Source organism: Brienomyrus brachyistius, chromosome 18, assembly GCF_023856365.1.
Source record: "Brienomyrus brachyistius isolate T26 chromosome 18, BBRACH_0.4, whole genome shotgun sequence".
Classification (NCBI taxonomy): Eukaryota; Metazoa; Chordata; class Actinopteri; order Osteoglossiformes; family Mormyridae; genus Brienomyrus; species Brienomyrus brachyistius.
In genome coordinates this window covers 14,682,954-14,703,306 of record NC_064550.1, presented here as the reverse complement: position 1 = coordinate 14,703,306, position 20,353 = coordinate 14,682,954, and the positions used below count along the sequence as shown (strand labels likewise).

The window sequence follows — 20,353 nt, the reverse complement described above, 5'->3', positions numbered from 1 at the left end:
ACCAGGGAGAGGATGAGGAGGATAGGGAACACTGAAAGGAATGGAATCACTGAGACAGAGAAAGAGAGAGAATCATTTTATCGGTGAAAGGGGCATTAGTCGAACAGTGTGCCACTGTGCAGGTTTTCACTCTGGTACAAGGATTCGGTGTAGCTGAGAGGATGTTTCAGTCGTCCCTTTATTGCTTCATTTGTGATGCTCCAGCACTTGCATTCATAAAACAAACAAAAGGGCATGGAAGCTATAATGGACATGATCTTTGCATTCAAGAGGGCTCTTATGTGGGGGATAAAATGGTTTTTCCAGAAACACATGCTAGTCTGAGAACAGATAAGTCATTTGCAGAACTGCTTGATGAAAATCATCACAGAAGTCACTCAATACTAAGTACTGTACATTAAGTTTGGGTTTGGTCATACAATGTGTGCTAGTATATGCATGTTTTCCTTGGTGTCACAAGGAAGATGCTCAAATTTTGGATCAAAGGGCACCTGCAATACAGATCGGTCCCCTAAGATCAATGCAATCTCAGAAAAACTTAATATCAGAATTAGACCGCTGGAAAGCTACCAGGTTTAGGCAGTTTCTTCTGTACACTGGTCCAGTGGCACTGAAAGACATCCTCCCAACTCCACTTTATATTAACTTTCTTACATTGTCTATAAGCATGTATTTGATGCTTTCTCCTACACTGTGTGCCCATTGCTGTGATTATGCAGATAATCTATATGTATCATATACATCATAGTTGTGCCAATCAAAACGTCCCAAAAACTGCAATTTCTGACTTCTATAGCAGATTATATGAAGGCCAGAAAGAAGGCTAAAAAGGCTGAGACAATTGTCTCAATTCTGACAGTGACAGAATACAAGGGAAGTCTAATCGAATAAGGCTGTGAGTTTCTTTGTTTTTGCATTGACTATTTGGTAACACTTCACATTACCTGTACATTTATAATGCCTTTATAATCCATTCATAGAACATTCAGTGCACATTCATAATGCATTCATAGAACATTCCTAAGCAGCATCTAAGTATTCCGTAACACCCTAACAAATCTCATTTTATGACAAGTTTATTTTCATTTACACCAGACCAAACTCACGGTACTCAGAATGCCAGTCTTCTGAAGAAGAAAACAGTATCAAACCTCGGAGGCATGCTGTACCCATTCCACCATCCCCCCCAGCCCCACCAACTCCACAAGCCTCTTCTATGGTCAGCTTATCAAAAAGACCTACTACAGTTACTCGTAGGTAGTGATGGCCAAAACGACTCTTCATTAACCATATGCAGTATTTTTTTACACCACTAGGTGGTGCTTTTTGTTTGCTTTGGGGTATGCTTTGAGCCCTTTTTTGAACAGCACCAGCTTAAAAACATATAGGGCCTGCAAACAACTTTTCACATTTCAGGAGTAAATGCCATGCTTGCTATGCTTACTACTGTAGTACTACTTACTACGGCTGTTTTATATATAAAGTTATCACTTACTGTGTCAACAGCAACTGAACTGCACATAACATATCAGCTGTAACATCTTAAAGAAGAGGTGGCTGTTGTCAAGCAGCTGTTGCTATAGCTGACAAATTGCGCCTCTCCATCTACCATCCTGCCAGAAGGCATATGTTTTCCACTTTGCAACTTGTACATCACAAGTTTATTACATTTTACATTACAGTTTGCTGCTGTCTTGTGAATACACTAATATATTATTACCTCAATTTAGGTAAAGTATCTGGCAACATCTGGGGGTCCCAACCCATCTGCCAACACAAGACGCATCCTTGTGCATATGCTGACCGCCCCACTGGCCCAGCAGTTGCCATAGGTACAGTATGTAATGTTTATATGCAATTAGACCCTAAGAAGGGAACAAAATCAAAGCTTGAATTTAACTGTAAAGGCCAAATTACAGAATATTTTGTGACTAGGAAACACAGTATACAAGTTTTGTGTTTCAGATTACACTAGAAAATAAAGGCATGATGGTATTTCATAAAGGCAGATCAGCCTGACAAGTTAACTTGATCTTAAGTTAAGTTAAGTTCAGTTAATTTAAGTTCTATTTCAAAGCTAGTTTAAAGGCTCCACCTGTGACTCAACTAGACTAGACCTTTTGCACCTGACATTTTAGCTTACCGTAAAGCCCTTTCCATCCAAAAAGTTTAAAGAACTATGGAACCAGATAATCTAAACTCAGGAACTAAACTTGGAGCTAAAAGTTTCTTTTATGCATTCCTGTTTCTGGAATCTGAAGAAGTAGATTAGGCAAATTACAAAAACAAAAAGTTTTTACAAATAAGGAAAAACACTTATTTACCATGTTATGTATAAATTATTTCACTCACTCACTCACTCATTGTGAGAGCTGTTCTCTAGCTCAATCAACTGCAGCTCCCCCGAACTTGGACTCAGACCGTGGGGACCGGGAGGGAGGACGAGACCCCCCCGCCCGTAGTCACTACCCCCCGCCCCGCTCCCGAGCCGCGCCGGGACGGCGGCCTGACAGAGGAGCCTGACCCGGACGCCGCAGGGCCTGCTGGTAGCAGTGACCCACCTGTAGACCACACCACAGCGGAACATCCCGAGCCTGAGCTGGACATGCACTTACCGGATTCTGATAAAGATTATGAGGACTTGGAGAGTTTGGCTGATGACTTGGAGGACTCACAGGCCTCCATGGACTCCAGCACCCCTGTAGGTAGGACCAAGGTTTACTCTCTTGAGCAGATCATTTTCTTTCTGGACAGCACTAAAGGCCAGAGAAAACCCAAGACAGAGTCCTGTTTTCCTGATTTGCAACTGTTTTTAGCTTCATGTACGATGGCGATGAGGAAATGTACTTTTGACGAGCTTGATGAACTGCTGATGAAAACTGATGAGCACTATTAGGAGTGTGTTACGCCACCGCTAGCAGTACGGTGGGTTTATGTTCTATGTTTTTTTTTTTGTCCTTTCTTAGCTCTTTTTTGTGGCTTCGTTGATTTTTGGCTCGCTAAATATTAACGGGAGCTGCGTTGTTTGATTATATTGCTGTAAAAAAGGTAGATGTGTTTTTAGAGACTCACAGTGATGAGGCGAACCAGGCTAAGTGGCGAGCTGACTGGGGCGGTCAGGTTGTTTTTAGTCATGGCTCTTCTTCGACCTGTGGTTACAGAAGTTGTACCTGGGAGGCTCCTGTGTGTTCAGTTTTACCTGCATGAACTGTTGTTCTCTTTTATTAATGTGTATGCACCAAATGTAGGCTCAGAACGGGTGGCCTTTTTTACAGATTTACATACGTTCTTAGAGACACTGTCACAGGAGAGCGTTGTTGTTGTGGCTGGTAATTTTAATTCTACTTTGGAGCACGTGCTCGACAAGAATCACGAGGGGCCAATGTTGCTCGCAGTACACCCCACAGTGCGCCCAATGTGCCCGCAGTACACCCCACAGTGCGCCCAATGTGCCCGCAGTACACCCCACAGTGCGCCCAATGTGCCCGCAGTACACCCCACAGTGCGCCCAATGTGCCCGCAGTACACCCCACAGTGCGCCCAATGTGCCCGCAGTACACCCCACAGTGCCCGCAGTACACCCCACAGTGCCCGCAGTACACCCCACAGTGCCCCCAATGTGTCCGCAGTACACCCCACAGTGCGCCCAATGTGCCCGCAGTACACCCCACAGTGCGCCCAATGTGCCCGCAGTACACCCCACAGTGCGCCCAATGTGCCCGCAGTACACCCCACAGTGCGCCCAATGTGCCCGCAGTACACCCCACAGTGCGCCCAATGTGCCCGCAGTATACCCCACAGTGCGCCCAATGTGCCCGCAGTACACCCCACAGTGCGCCCAATGTGCCCGCAGTACACCCCACAGTGCGCCCAATGTGCCCGCAGTACACCCCACAGTGCGCCCAATGTGCCCGCAGTACACCTCACAGTGCGCCCAATGTGCCCACAGTACACCCCACAGTGCCCCCAATGTGCCCGCAGTACACCCCACAGTGTGCCCAATGTACTTCGGTCTCAGCCTCGCATTAACTGTCATGGCATCGCTTCTTGGCAATAGTACTTTTTTTATTGAAAATATCATGTAATACACTGGTAGCCATTGCTCACCAAAAAGTTACGCAATTGTTACATCATAAATACATAAATATTACAACCTAAAAGTTTGCGATTTACAAACGAATGCAGAGTAATAATAAAAATTCATGTGGAATCCCTGTGTCATCAGTTGTTTTGAGTCATTTTCCATTAGTCTGGTGTATTTAAGTCCGTGTCAGAGTATGTTTCCCTAGATCTGTCACTGAAGTCTTGTGATGTGTTGTACCATCATTGCGTGTGATCTGCCTGGTCCATGTTCCTGCTCCATTTCCCCATTAAATCCAGTTTTCCTCGATCCTCCGTGTCCTTCTCCTGCTTCCATGGTCCGTGCGCCCAGCAACATCACGACAGGTTCCATCATTATGTGTCACTTATTTGGATGTTTTGGCCACTGGTCTGTGATGCTGTTGGGGGCAGGTGGGTTTATCTGTTGCGGGGCGGCCATCAGGGACTAACGAGGTGCAGCAGAATTCACGATGCGGTGGAAGGCAGGTATTACGCAGCAGCTGAAGGATTTCTTGGGGTTACTCATGTCCTGAGCACGGTACCAGCTGCCAGTGTCCGCATCATAACATTCCACCTTATTGGTCACAGTCAATCCATCAGTGCCACCCATAACAAAGAGGAGGTCGTCCACCACTGCGATGCCGAAGTTGCTGCGCATTGTGAACATGGGGGCCATAGTCCGCCAGCGGTACGTTGCAGGGTCATAGACCTCCATACTCCTTAACGGATGAGCCCCGTCGGTACCGCCCACCTGGGAGACAACAAAGGTAAGTGATCACTTGGGTACCGAAGGGATAAGCAAATATGAACTTTCCCGAAAGTCATGAACTCTTAAGGAATATTACTCCTATGAAAGCAGGCGCCTTACAACCTCCCATTGTCTATGAATGAAACAAGCTTATAACTCATTTGTGTTCAACGTACAAGTCAACCTATATGCAATGAAAAGAAGGGTTTAGGCAACAGAAAACCTGTACAATTTGGTGAAAACTGTGAGCCATCAAAAGACTCCTTATGCTCATATATTTATGTTTTATTATAATTATTATTATTAGTTAAAAAATAAAAGTTAAACAGTCACTGAAGGAAGACCAACGTAGCGTATATGTTTTTTATGTGTATTCAGTTAAGCCGTGACAGCAGGTCATTTCTGATTGTGAACATTTCTGTTTGGTCAAAGCGCATCACAATCTGTGACACAGCAGCCATGACAAAAGAGCATGAGGCTTGACACAGGAAGGAGTCACTCACCACATAGATTTCCCCCTTGTAAGCAGCCACTCCAAGGCAACGCCGGCGAGTGCGCATTGGTGCGATCTGGGTCCATTCACCCGTGCGTGGATCATAGCGCTCCGCAGTACGGAGGATATCAGTACCATTAAAGCCACCGCAGATGTATATCTAGGAAAATCAGTTTAAACATGAAGACTGTTATGCAGTTTATGATTGGGCATGGAGATCTAGTAAGAACAAATGTACATTTTGCTAATGCATGGTTAATCCATCCATCTTCCATAAAATTTTATTCAGTACAGGGTCGTGGTGAACGTGGAAACTATCCTAGGATGCACAAGGCAGAAGGTTTTTTAGGTCAGAAGGTCTTTGTTACTCAAACACATACATCAGGTTTAGTAGGTGTGTTTAAACAGGGAAATCTGCTAATTGTTTTGGATTCTTTCGTTTGTAAATTCACCAGTTTATCTCCCAAGTCTTGGACTGTGGGAGGAATTGCACAAACACTGAGCCTGAGGACACAGTGCTACCCAAGTTACCACTAAAGCAGATCACTAATGCATGGTGATTTATGTTTCATTTAAACACATAAGGGTGCTGAACTTAGTCATTAAGCAATCTAAAGAGAAGGAGAACTCATGACTGTGTAAAATACTCAATTTCAAGGGGAAAATGAGGGTAAACACAGTCAGACGCCCTCCCATTACCCTACCTTGCCATTCAGGGTGGTGGCACTGGCAACACTTCGCCGCTCGTTCATGGGCTCCATCAGGGTCCACTTGTTAGTTTCTGGGTCGTACCGCTCTACAATGTTGAAGACCCTCTGGCCATCATAGCCGCCCATGACATAGATGGACCCATCGTTAACAGCCACGCTGTGGTAACAGCGGGGCAAGTGCATTGGGGCCACCTGCTGCCACGTCCGTGTGATGGGGTCGAGCCGACGGACGGCATTAGTGATGGTGTTGCCATCAGACCCCCCGATGCAGTACACGAGTCCTTTTAAATAAGCAGTGCCATGACCTGCCTGGAAGCTGTCGTCTCGCTGCGTGACATCCATCCAGCAGTCGGCCCGGGTGTCGTACGCGTCAATCGAATTTGTTGCAGAGTTATCCCAGCCACCGATAGCCAGAATGATGTCAGAGGGCAGGCGTGGGCAGATCAATGGGTTTTCCAAGTCCGAATTTTGATTTTCATTATCTAAATCATATAGTATCTTCAAGACTTCACTGACAATTGTCTTGCATTCTCCATTAGCCTTCACTATAGGATTGTTCTTTATTGTCGTCAAGAAATACTCCACATCCATACGAGCCATCCGCACCTACACAGGAAACCAGAACAAGAGAATTCCCATGAGTTTCTTAGTGCTTTTTTGTGTATCTCTAGAATAGAGCAGCCCTTAACATAATGGATATAACAGCATGTCCGAGTCTGAATTTCTCATTTTCAAAATGCTTTAGCTGAAGCCAATTGAATTTACTTTGAAAGTCTCAGATGTGTCAGCTAACACTTATTTCATGTAAGACATTTGAGTGTTTTGTTTTCCATTATTTGTTACACTCTCCTCCCAGGTGTAATACCTGGAAGCCTTGGTTGTAGACTTATGGGACATGGAAATGGAGGTTCAGTCTCTAGCTACAGTAATAAGGACTTCACTCAATGAGCATTCTATTGTAATATACACAAGTCAATGAGAACATAGTATAACTATACTCACCTTGGGCAACAGAGCTGAAATGTGGGCCTCTCGGGTGGCAGGCTCGTGCTCGATCCACCGGAGGATGGCCTCAAACACCACATCTTCCTGTTTCACATTCAGCTCATCCTTCTCAATAATGTCGCAAAGTTCTTGTAGGGACAGATCTATGAACTCCTCTGAGATGCTGGCAACCTCCTTGAAGTTCTGAAGGATGAAGCTGAAAACAGACTGGTGCAGCTCATTGAGGCCGTAGCCATCGGCAGTTTTAAAAAGGCCAATGCAGTTCTGAAGGCAGAGCTGCTCATGCAGAAAGTCACTGCAGCGCTGTATGATGCCCAGGATACTCAGCCGATCAGCAGCTGCCAGGAGGTTCGCCACATTCTCAGCCGTGACGAGCACAGAGTACGTGTAGGCGTACTCAATGATGTGCTGCATTGTATCTGGGGAAATGCCTGGGAACTGGTACTCCCGCTTTCCCGAATCCTTCCAGTCACCGGTGAACAGAGCCCTGAAAACAATCCAGATGTGAGTCAGAATCAGCTTTTTGGCTGATCACACAAGGAATTTGTCTGATCACACAAGGAATTGAACGGGACTCATTTAATAATTTTGGGTTTCCAAACTCTTCTGATCCAGGGACCCCCTAATGAATATCGACCAGAGCTAAGGACCCCCTGCCACAGATGATCACATACATACTTAAGAACTAGGGTCAGGAAGGGCTTTAATCTTATTTTTCCATCAGTGACTCCCCCTACATATTTTTCACTTAGATTGGAGGGCAGGTCCCTCAGAATATTATTTTTGCCACTGATTAATGTGATCCCCTTTCTATATTTTTACACAGCTATTATACTTATTAATTCAAAAGTTAAGGTGGTACCTTTAATAACTGTATCTAAGAAATATTTTTACTAACCCTGTAGTATACTAATATAACACAATAATGCATTTAAGAAACTTTCTGTCGTCCTAGAGCCTTATTGTCAAGGAGAAGTCATTGCTAACGAGAGAAAAAAAACGGACTCCTTGTTGCTTTGGCATCGTCATATATGGGTCACAGCTACTTACTGGAAGTATGAGCTACAGCCACACAGAATTACTCTATGGGCGTTGAATTTAACACCGTCGGTGATGAGGACCACGTCACAAAGCTGTCCTGCCAGCCGAAGCTTGTTAAACACTTCGAACGCCGGGGACATCAGTACTCGCTCCATGTCGTGTGCCATCATAATTCAAAAATGTGGATATCTCGTCTCTCTCTCCTTTTTATATCACTCGAAATGACGTGTACATACGTTCTACGACGTAAAAAATGCGCTTTTGCGTCACAGTGTTCTAAGATACCGTACTTATTTTTATGTTTATTTTTAAATCTAGATTTGAGTTGCAGTTGATCGGAAAACACAAACGTTCTGCTTGTACAATTAGCTGTAGAACAAGAAGTGACATTTTTTAACAGCACTTTTGGTAAATGTATACTGTGCTTATCTCAGAAATTCCATTTTTGTATTATGTACGAATAGTCAAATCAGGAATTCCCCAAATTCGAACACCGATAAATTTGTCTTGTCTTGTTATCGGTTACGTTTCTAAAATCGAAAAACTAAATTTCACATCTATTTCAGCGGGGCTACGGAATCGTCTCAGTTACTATTCGTTGTGGGAGAGTATACACTGGGAAGCTAGGACACCGTTTCATTTGGCGTTTTATTGGGTTGAAGAATTAGTAGGATGAATTTTAAAAGTATATAGTTACAAATCAATATTGACTCGCCTGTTAAAATACTTATAATTATATGTAAATCCATATTATGTTTTTAGTAGCCGCCAGTTAAACATGCGGCACAGGGACAGTTTGGCTGTAACGGAAACGTGCAATAACCGACCAGTGGTGGGTTTTTTAAAACAACGGGTGAAGCCCCCACACGAAAAAAAATGCATGATTCATATATATGGATCAGGGTGTTTTGTGACAAGTATGTTATCACGTGTGGTAAAATGTGAGGTTCATGTAAAACTTTAATATTTTCCTACAGGCTTATCCTTTGAGTGTCTTACAAGTCAACTACATATACAGTGGTACCTCAGTTCTCGAACTCATTAGAACTCTAATTTCTTAAAAGTCGAACCAACCAGTTTAAAAAAAAAATACCTAGAACTCAATCTGAATCTCAGAAGTAGAACCGTGAATGCCGACCTAAGAGAACCTGTACGCGCGGGGAAATGAGTCACGGAATTCCGTCTCTCAGCGGAAACGAAGGGTAACGCTTCAGTCTCAGCCTCGCATTCGCTGTGATAGCATCGCTTTTTGCCGATAGTGCTTTTTTAATTTAAAATATCAGGTAATATACTGCAGTGGGTTGCACCAGCTAAGCTAGACAAGTTAGATCTTAGCCTACGACGGACATAAGTTGGCCCTACGTTCGAGTTTACGCACTACTAAAAAAGAATCCGTTGCACCACGCTTTTAGTTTCAACGTCGTACTAAGTTATAGCGTAGATTTCACACTACCTTAACATTAGGTGTAAAGTCCATCGTAAGAAAGACGTTAAAAAGTGGTGAAAATGGCTATCCGTTTTAAACGGTGGGAAGACGAAATTAAACGCCGTTTACGTCGAGAAAGAGTCATTCGTGACCGATTACATGTCTTTGAAGAATATGATGATGTTGATCTGTATGCTCGGATTCGTTTTCGCCCTGCCGAATTACAAAACATTACCGATCTGTTAGCTGCCGATCTAGAGCAGGTTACGGACAGAAACGGAGCCCTCAGTTCGGCTTTACAAGTATGTCTGGTACTTTGCCACCGGCTCTTTTCAAAGTCATGAAGGCGACTCGATGCATGTACACAAGTCCACCGTGTGCAGAGCCGTGAGAGCAGGGGCAGTGTCACTGAATAAACACATAAACACTTACGCGCACTTTCCCCTGTTGCCTGTACAGCAAAACACATCCTGACAGAAGTTTTTCAGATGTGTTAGGATGTGTGGATGGCACGCACTTAAAGATAAAAACACTCAGCGACCACAAAATTGACTACGTCAATAGAAAGGGCTACCACTCTATAAACGCACAAATTGTCTGTGATGCAGACCTTATTATCACAAACTGCATGATGAAGTGGCCAGGCTCGAAACAGGACAGTTACATCCTCAGACAGTCTAGGCTTAGTTCAGACTATGAAGCAGGAAGATATTCCGGAAGGTTGCTGGGAGACTCCGGATGTCCCTTACGAATATGGTTAATGACACCTTACCTTAGCCCATCAAATCAGCAACAGGAGTGCTACACTGTAGCACATGTCAGAACAAGGAATGTGGTAGAATGGTGCATAGGTGTTCTGAAGAAACGGTGGGCTTGTTTGCACAGAGGTGATTAGGTTTATAGTCTGCTAATTTTTAAAGTTTCTGCTTTAATTTTTTCTATTTCAACTTTATACAATTGACAGTTAAGGGCCTCTGCATCCTCAATCTCTGGTCGTGGCTTGGATAGCCTGACACGCTTTGCTGGTGGTGGTGGAGGGCTGCATGCTGGCTCTGCAGGTGGAATTAGAGGCAGTGGTATGGGAAATGCAGGGGTATCTGGACATGGGTGTGGAGGTGACTGCGATACTAGAGGTGGGGATGAACAGGGAGTGGGTACCTGCACTGCTAGCCCAGTTTCAATCCCACCTCCTACAATTCCCACGAGTGATGGGGAATCCTCCCCAACAATGTCAGGAATTAAGGAGGAGTATGGCCCCACATCTGGCTTTGGGCCGCCTCCGGTTCGCCCTGCTTTGGGGAAGTCCTCAGCTACCTGCATCTTGAGGTCGCTCCACTTCTTCCTAACCTCTCTGATGTCCCTCTGCTCCACTCCCTTAGTATTTACAGCCTCAGTAATGTCCTCCCATATCTGCTGCTTCCTTCTGTTTGTTATAAAATTATTGAATTTGGACTCTAATGTTAATTTATGTTCTCTTTATTCCGGAAGGAGGATTATGACCTCATGTGTAAAATTTGTCTTTCTCGGCCTACGGTCTAACATTTTTCTAAAAAAAAATAAAATCAATATCTTCAGGTTAACAAACACCCTTACCTCATCTCTGGGGTCAGTTTCACATGAAAGACATAAACCTTTATCTAGAAGTATATAAGTTTTCATCTGTTTTCGTGTCTCTATGGAGATCTACAGCAGTGAAACTGGACCTTTGCTACCATTACATGGTAAAGAAAAGTTACCCAGTATAATGTAAAGGATAGCCCTTCATAGTGAAACAGGTGGAGTGTATTAGTCAATGTGAAAATTATTATAGTCCATAACGTTTAGTACCGGGGTGAATTTGACTCCAAAACAGCACAATAAGATTGGCAATACATGACCAATTAATTGTCCATACAAACTTATCTGAAGTATATAAGGCCAGTAGTATAAAGTTCAGACATCATTTTAGTAACTTTCTACCTTTTCCTTCTGATTGAAGACAAGTTCCGCGGCTTGATATGACCAGTCAGCTAACATTAGCTGCCAAGCTAGACAAATTTGTTGCCCTTCCTTTGTTTGTTGTGCGTTGTTGAGCTCGAGCCTTACATGTAGCAGAACGGCTGTCAAACATCCACAATAAATTACTAAGTTTACCACGAAATTACCAGAAATTTGATAGACATACCTAGCGAGCACACGTCTTCACCCTAGACAGTACAAGGCTACCTTTTGAGCAATGATGCTGGGAAATGTGTCTCGGGCACTTTCCTATTGATATTGGGCCACAAAGTTCTATTTGAAAACCTTCAATCAGCAGCTGGCAACTTTTTGCGATCATCTAGATCTAGCAGATGAGTTGCCCTGTGGTTGAAATTCTTCTCACAGATACTGAGAACATAAATCGGTAACTATTTATAACCCAAACTTAATATTTTTTTCATCCCAAACAACTAAGCAACGCCTGTAGAAGGACATTACTAAGACTAGATACAAAATGTGTATACAGTAGTCGAAAAGCATGGAGAACAGCAAGTTAGTTCCAGTAATATCAGACAGTGATGCTGATTGGTTGTCCACGGTGAAAACGTCATTCATTACGACAGTAACTTTATTTAGTAGCTGCTAACTACGATGTAATTTAAGTGGCAGTGGTGCAACCGACAAAGAACACGGCGCTAGTTTCAAACTAGCTACTTTCAACGTAAGACTTAAGGTATACTTTACACACGACTTTACGATATAACGTACACTAAGCTGGTGCAGGCCACCACAGCCTGTACTTTATATCATTTTGGTAGCCATTGCTCACCAATAAGTTACGCAATAGTTGTACAAATATCACAACCTAAAAGTCTGCGATTTACAAACAAATTAACGAATACAGAGTAATAATAAAAATAAACAATGGACCGCATTGCATAGTCTAGTGTTGGCGCAGTGTTGGGACATGGCTTGTGGTTGTCACGATCTGCTGAGCCGGGACTGGGAAAGCAGGTACAGGACTCAAGCGATCGGGAAACAGGGTTTATTTGAGAACAGGCAGAACAACACAATGACGTTGCAATGACCGGACTGGGGAAACAGGCTGAAACGCGAACTAAATACAGAGGACTAGTAACGACATTCAGAAATAGCTGATCACACAGGGATTCCCCACGAGGTTAAGGAGGGGGCGTGGCTCACGGAAGGAGCAAAACCTGTTCACTAATGCATTAAATACAATGACATACATGGGGCTCACGAGGCATGCAGGGATACACGGATCTCGTCAGCGGTATAAACACTTTGCCTTTTTATTTTCAAGAGTGAATAATAAGTCGATCATTTAAACAGCTCCAGCTGGGTTCATACTGACCAGTCTGATTTGTGCTACCCAAGTTACCACTAAAGCAGATCACTAATGCATGGTCATTTATGTTATATCTAAACACATAAGGTTGCTGAACTTAGTCATTAAGGAATAATATCAGCAATCTGAAAAGAAAGAGAGCTGCTGACTGTGTAACATAATCATTTTCAGGGTAAAAATGAGGGTAAACACAGTCAGACGCCCTCCCATTACCCTACCTTGCCATTCAGGGTGGTGGCGCTGGCAACACTTCGCCGCTCGTTCATGGGCTCCATCAGGGTCCACTTGTTGGTTTCTGGGTCGTACCGCTCTACAATGTTGTAGACCCTCTGGCCATCATAGCCGCCCATGACGTAGATGGACCCATCGTGGACAGCCACGCTGTGGTAACAGCGGGGCAAGTGCATTGCGGCCACCTGTTGCCACGTCCGTGTGATGGGGTCCAGCCGACGGACGGCATTACTGATGGTGTTGCCATCAGACCCCCCGATGCAGTACACAAATCCTTTCAAATAGGCAGTGCCATGACCTGCCTGTAAGCTGTCCTCTCGCTGTGTGACATCCATCCAGCAGTCGGCCCGGGTGTCGTACGCATCAATCGAATTTGTTGCAAAGTTATCCCAGCCACCGATAGCCAGAATGATGTCAGAGGGCAGGCGTGGGCAGATCATTGGGTTTTCCAAGTCCGAATTTTGATTTTCATCATCTAAATCATATAGTATCTTCAAGACATCACTGACAATTGTCTTGCATTCTTCATTAGCCTTCACTATGGGATTGTTCTTTATGGTCTTCAAAAAATACTCCACATCCATACGAGCCATCCGCACCTACACAGGAAACCAGAACAAGAGAATTCCCATGAGTTTCTTAGTGCTTTTTTGTGTATCTCTAGAATAGAGCAGCCCTTAACATAATGGATATAACAGCATGTCCGAGTCTGAATTTCTCATTTTCAAAATGCTTTAGCTGAAGCCAATTGAATTTACTTTGAAAGTCTCAGATGTGTCAGCTAACACTTATTTCATGTAAGACATTTGAGTGTTTTGTTTTCCATTATTTGTTACACTCTCCTCCCAGGTGTAATACCTGGAAGCCTTGGTTGTAGACTTATGGGACATGGAAATGGAGGTTCAGTCTCTAGCTACAGTAATAAGGACTTCACTCAATGAGCATTCTATTGTAATATACACAAGTCAATGAGAACATAGTATAACTATACTCACCTTGGGCAACAGAGCTGAAATGTGGGCCTCTCGGGTGGCAGGCTCGTGCTCGATCCACCGGAGGATGGCCTCAAACACCACATCCTCTTCTCTGACATTCAGCTCATCCTGCTGCATGATGTCACAAAGTTCTTCCAGGGTGAGTTCTAGGAACTCGTTTGAGGTGATGGCAACCTCCTTGAAGTTTTTCAGGATGAAGTCGAATGCAGACTGGCGCAGCTCGTTTACACAGTAGACATCTCCAATCTTGAGAAGCCCAACACAATTTTCGAGGTAGAGCTGCTTATGCAGGAAGTCACTGCAGCGCTGCACGATGCCCAGGACACAGATGATCAGCAACTGCCAGGAGGTTCTCCACATTCTCAGCCGTGACGAGCACAGAGTACGTGTAGGTGTATTCGATGATCTGCTGCATCGTATCTGGGGAAATGCCTGGGAACTGGTACTCCCGCTTTCCCGAATCCTTCCAGTCACCGGTGAACAGAGCCCTGAAAACAATCCAGATGTGACTCAGAATCAGCTTTTTGTCTGATCACACAAGGAATTTGTCTCCAGTTTGTTGTCACTCTCAGTGAACTTAAACAGGAGACATACAAAAAATAAAAAACAGGACCACAACAGGACTCATTTAATAATTTTGGGTTTCCTAACTCTTCTGATCCAGGGACCCCCAAATGAATATCGACCAGAGCTAAGGACCCCCTGCCACAGATGATCACATAGGTACTTAAGAACTAGGGTCAGGAAGGGCTTTAATCTTATTTTTCCATAAGTGACTCCCCCTAAATATTTTTCACTTAGACTGGTCACTTATTTGAATGTTTTGGCCACTGGTCTGTGATGTAGCCCATATATTGTCATGGCATGTGGCCATAGACGTAAATAAAGTAAAAATATTTATGCAAATATATTTGTGAAATTTTAACAAATTACATTTTGTCAAAAACATCCTAGATATTGCGATTTAGGAGGGTATTCTCATTGTTAGTAACAAGATAATTCAAAACACTAATAATAATTAAGAAATAAGACATCCGCAGGTAACACAGGTAAATTACTAGGTAGCCATGTTTATGATAGATGAGGAGAAGCCGAGTTTCAGCACAAGAAAGAAAGGTGATTCCTGATGATTTATATATTAATGATATCTCTGGGCCTAAGAATATGAAGATGCTGGTAAGATGAAGGTCATTGTATAATTGGTGGAACCGTACAATATAGCTACATTAATGACAGCGCCCCTTCAGATGGCTTAATCACTCTGATATGAACTCAGCCGCAGCTTGAAATGAAGACGGAGAATAAACTGTCTTGTTGGCAGCCAAAGTGCAGAGCGATGATAGCGAACCTGAAACCAAACCCAGTAAAACCAAGAGGAAAGATTACACCAATCCTGGCTCCATGTTCCGGGCCGGAGGAGACAACGAGAAGGAAAAGGAGAAGGATAGAAAGGGGAAGAAGAAAGGTGAGGTCGCCCCCATAGCTTTTGCCCTGAATATCATTATTTAGCCTTTGGAAGCCACCTAAGAGGGTAAACCGATTACCGGTGCCCTTGGCAGATGTACTTATGACTTGTAATTGATTATCTTCTTCCAGGACATAAAAAGGCTAAGGAGAGTGAAGACGAGGACTCAGAGGTGACCATGAAGAAGAAGAAAAGCAAGGGGAAGAAGAGCAAAAAGGTACGTCAAAGACAAAGGGGTTACGGGGCACTGATGACCCCCACGGCTGTGAAGACCCCCTACAGCGCTGATGACGTCCTACAGTGTGACCCGCACAACAACATAGCCAAATACTGAGAATGTGTTAGTTGCCCACCGAACCAGGTCATATCGCTCTACCGTCAATTCGTCTCGGAAACTAACAAATGGTTGTAGTGATGAACGTCTTCTGTGGACAAAAGATAAATATCTAAGACAGTGTATCTCAACCTGGTCCTGGGGGAACCCAGACAGTCCACATTTTTGTTCCCTACCAACTCCTAACACACTGGTCTAAGACACCACCAGCAATGTAGCTTTTGTCAGGATGTTTAAAATGAAGTCCGTACTTGATCCTGACCATGTGCAATGCATTTTCCTACCAAGAGTTATTGGGTATGCATAGGGAGTTTTCAGCAAACATTGTGTCATTGTTGGCCTTCACTGTGATAGTGTGGTGGTATTAGTGAAAGGGCCACTGGTCTTATATCTGATTCCTCCTTTAGATGCATTAGTGAGATGAAAGTTATGAACTTTTTTTGTGTAATGCAATGATTCTAATTAATCTCCTAAGTCGTCTGTCTAATTGAATTACTGGTGCCAGCTGGCCTCTGTAATCTTTTCATGTTACTTTCTGCAAACCAAAGTACTACCATATTTCACACATCATCAGGTTTGTTGACCTGTAGGAGTTTGTATTGCAGCCAGCTCCACAGGGCTTCATGAACAAGTGATGCAAGTGACGCGGAACAAGAGTGGCATGGACCGTGGATTCTACCCCACTTATTACCTGCACCTGGACAATGAAAAGAAGGTGAGTGGATCTGAACGTTTCATGTGGCTGAAGGTGAAGAAACTGGACCCTTTCATCTGGCTGAAGGGGCTGAGATCAACTCCTTTCATCTAACTGAGGGTGAGATCTTCATCTGGCTGAAGGGGAGGAAGTTCGAGACAAGAAAGCAGAACTTTTGGTTAACTCTAATCATCTTTTAAACAGCATTCAACTTCAAACCACTTATCCTGACATAGGTCATCTGTAACCATTGTTTGATTAATGAATATATTCGTTTTTTGGCATAATTTAGCTAATCTTGTGGAAACCTGATTGCTTTTTTATATTTTACATTGTCAAAGGTCAGAGCTCAGTACATGGACACCACAGGAGAGACCACTTTCAAATAGTCTTCTCCCTGTTTTCCCCATCAAGTAGCATGACTGTAGTGTCCAGATCAGCACAGTGCTTTCGGACAGGTGTCAGTGTGCATGGAGTAAAATGCTATGATTTCCATCAGACACAGGTTTAGCGCAGTGTTCAGATGATGTAAGGGCTGCTCTCTGACTCCACCCCCCTCCAACAGGCCTTCCTGCTGGCTGGCCGCTAACGCAAGAAGGGCACGACCTCGAACTACCTGATCTCCACTGACGCCACAGACCTGTCGCGGGATGGAGAGAATGACATTGGGAAGTTAAGTTAAAGAATTTGGCGTGCACGCATCACAGAGAAGAGGATTCAGCTACACACGTGCCGAAGAGAGGGATTCAGATACACACCTCCTGCAGAGTAACATTTAAGTACACACGTCCAGGAGAGAGCAATTCAGGTACATGCATCCTGGAGAGATGGATTCAGGTACAAGCTTCGCAGTGAGTGGGATTCGGGTACAAGCTTCGCAGTGAGTGGGATTCGGGTACATGCTCTCACCTGCCTTACTACAGAGACATAATGCACAGTACGTTCCATTTATCTCCCTGACACACGCATGGGGGCTGGTCTAGGCCAGTGTCCCACAGAGGCTGGCTGTATCTTAAAGGGCTTACGGGACCAATCCCATAGGCACCTTTTCAGATGCTAATTCCCTTGTCGCCGTGCCACAGCGGCAGAGAATCTTTTGAATTAAATTAACATGAAAAATGCTGTTTGTCCTCTGCATTTTCTTTCATGGTGGCTGAAAATGTCTGTGACTTCCTGCTCTTAAAATAATCTCTCACAATAATCAATGGGACATCTCCAAAGCACCACACCGAACTCTATGCTGTCCCAGTTACTTATTAAATCATGTATGTAAAAAATGTACTGACTTTTAGTAGGTAAATTTAGAAATACTTTCCATTATGTACTTTCATCTAATATTAAATTTGAGGAACCAATAATTGGGTTTGATAGGAGTTTAAGCAGAATCCCAGCAAAGGCATAAAAGTAGCAAAGCTCTGTATGTGTGTGAAGAGTAAAAGTGAAATCTCACTACATTGCAGTGTGTATCTTGTGATGCTTTTGCACTGGCCTCTGACTTCAGTGATAGATGGTATGGTCCTCTGTTGTCCTCCCCCTCTATCAGAGTTTTGGTTCAGACCTATCACTTCAATGCCATGTGGACTTAGAGACAATCCCATAATGAACTTCTCTTCATGGCAAACTCACTGATCTCCTCACTTTGCCTGGGATCACATTGAGACCCTGTTTATGAATATTCAGCTTTTCTCTTTTTGTTTGTTGTTTTGGCAAGAGGGCAAGGCAATAGCAGAAGTTGATGGGCAGGGGAAGATCAGGTTGACGTACATAGGCAGGAAAGGAAGCAAGACGGATCTTGTGTTCTGAAAGCAGAACCAGGGTCAGAAGATCAGCTGGAGGACAGACAGAACAAATATGCAGGAGGCTCTCGAACTCTAGGAAAACCTGGAAGATCTCACGTCTGGCAGGTGTACCAGACAGGCAAAAATAGACAAGACAACTAGTGAAACTTCAATTCAGTGGGGAGGGGATATAGCATCTAAACAAGAAACACTGGCGAGGAAAACCTCCCCCCGGACAGGACTCCATAATCAGAAGTTTCAGACAGACCCGGATTCCCTATAGGGCATAGGCATAGTGATGAGGATTCCCCATGATGTCACACAGGGATCCCCGGGGCTGACCTGACACAGACACAGCAACTTTAATTTTTTATTTTTTTTTTGGGGGGGGGGGTGCGGGGGTATGCTTTTTTCAATGACTTCTAGACTCTGGGTTCCAATTTACGTATTTTATAGGATTTTTTTTTCTAATAGCGTCTAGTCTATGGAGTCTCAAAACCAGATAGAAAATGCTAGAAAGGAGCAACCTAAATACCACGAATAAGTCAAGTGGAGGGGGGAAAAAAAGCATTTATTTTTTCAGAAAAAAAAATCATATTTGTACCCCAGCTGATTATTTGATTTCATATTTCCCATAGACAAGGGAAATACACCTGCTGGCAGGTATGCTCTCATAACGAAAAACATCTTTTTGTTATTGCTATTTCAGATCATTGTACCAGAAAAATCTCTTCAATGTGGAGAGAAATCAATTACTAAATTAGTTAAGAAATCGTATGGTGTAAGGCTCTTCACGTTGGTGAATAGAGCGAAGAACTTCTTCAGAAACTAGCTAACGAATGACGTTACAAGTACAGAAACAAAGTATGCATTCGTTCGAGGCTCATCGTTTACATGTCTTCGCATAGTTCATCATAACCATGTTGGTTAAATGATCTTTGTCGGCGTGAAACAGCGACATACGTCTTTTAAATGTCCAAACACAATTTCCCATTTCTGTAGTTCATTTAACGGGACGGAAATACTTCTTTCCCCCTTCGACCGACGAGAAGAGCCGTGCGCGCTCCCGGCAGGGGGAGCCTTTCTCTGCAGAGATGCAGAATTCGGCATAACAAGCCGCGGCAGCCGAGTGCGCCATATTCCCCCTAGCGTTCGCTCTGGGAACTGCCAGGAGACCGTGATGATTAGTTTGAGTCCTATCTTAACGGTACCAGACGTTCTTTTTTAAAAAACTAACTTTCTTTTTCTTCGTGTATATATATTACGGCTAAATTTATTTTGGTCTCTCTCTCATTTTGTTTTAGATTAGTTTACTACTGATTGTGTGTTTTATTTTTTTTCTCACTGACTCCGATCGGGGTGCCGTGCAGGCATCAAAAAAGGTTGTGTTATCTAATGTTCCCCCATTTATTGGAAATGAACTACTGTCCAATATTCTGGGGCGCTACGGGAAGTTGGTGAGCCCAATTAGGATGATTCCTATCGGCTGCAAAAATGCCGAATTCAGGCACGTCATGTCTTTTAGACGGCAAACATTTATGATTCTTAACGCACCGCAGGAGGTCCTAGACGTGTCTGTTAAGATTACAGTGGAGGGGAAAGTTTACATGATTTTTTTCAGCTCCGAGAGTGTGAAGTGTTTTGCGTGCGGTGGTTTTGGGCATGTGGGACAGGCCTGCCCGCGAGGGGAGCTCCCTCCGGGGGAGCGCGGGGAGGGGCGCGGGACACCGAGCACCGCGGGGGCGCCGATACTGTAGTACCGAACTTGGACTCAGACCGTGGACTCAGACCCCCCCGCCCGTAGTCACTACCCCCCGCCCCGCTCCCGAGCCGCGCCGGGACGGCGGCCTGACAGAGGAGCCTGGCCCGGACGCAGCAGGGCCTGCTGGTAGTAGTGCGGTGAGTGACACCGCACCTGCTGAGCCTGGCACTGACCCACCTGTAGACCACACCACAGCGGAACATCCCGAGCCTGAGCTGGACATGCACTTACCGGATTCTGAT

The 20,353-nt window shown here is 44.1% G+C and overlaps 3 protein-coding genes across 4 annotated transcripts in view; 2 read left to right on the top strand and 1 right to left on the bottom strand.

The window, feature by feature from the left end:
• Nucleotides 1-1,986: 1,986 nt before the first annotated feature.
• Nucleotides 1,987-17,412, top strand: LOC125713242 (clumping factor B-like). The gene is made up of 6 exons (XM_048984223.1): nt 1,987-1,992; nt 2,420-2,705; nt 15,400-15,543; nt 15,675-15,760; nt 16,483-16,592; nt 17,137-17,412. Exons 1-5 carry the CDS (start codon nt 1,987-1,989, stop codon nt 16,510-16,512), a joined length of 552 nt encoding a protein of 183 aa, XP_048840180.1. The 3' UTR covers nt 16,513-16,592; nt 17,137-17,412.
• On the bottom strand, nt 4,045-13,190 carry LOC125713263 (kelch-like protein 10). 2 transcript variants are annotated; one of them, XM_048984256.1, is made up of 5 exons: nt 13,071-13,190; nt 7,055-7,544; nt 6,047-6,658; nt 5,353-5,502; nt 4,045-4,852 (listed from the first exon to the last, which is right to left on the bottom strand). In XM_048984256.1, exons 1-5 carry the CDS (start codon nt 13,076-13,078, stop codon nt 4,547-4,549), a joined length of 1,566 nt encoding a protein of 521 aa, XP_048840213.1. In that variant the 5' UTR covers nt 13,079-13,190; the 3' UTR covers nt 4,045-4,546. The 2 variants fall into 2 exon arrangements, with proteins under 2 accessions (XP_048840213.1, XP_048840212.1); XM_048984255.1 differs by lacking the exon at nt 13,071-13,190 and adding an exon at nt 8,108-12,379.
• Nucleotides 14,786-20,353, top strand: part of tulp1a (TUB like protein 1a) — a 36,609-nt gene continuing 31,041 nt past the window's right edge. Inside the window, exon 1 of the mRNA XM_048984265.1 lies at nt 14,786-14,801. The gene's annotated coding sequence lies outside the window, so the exon portion shown is untranslated. The remainder of the gene's footprint in view (nt 14,802-20,353) is intronic.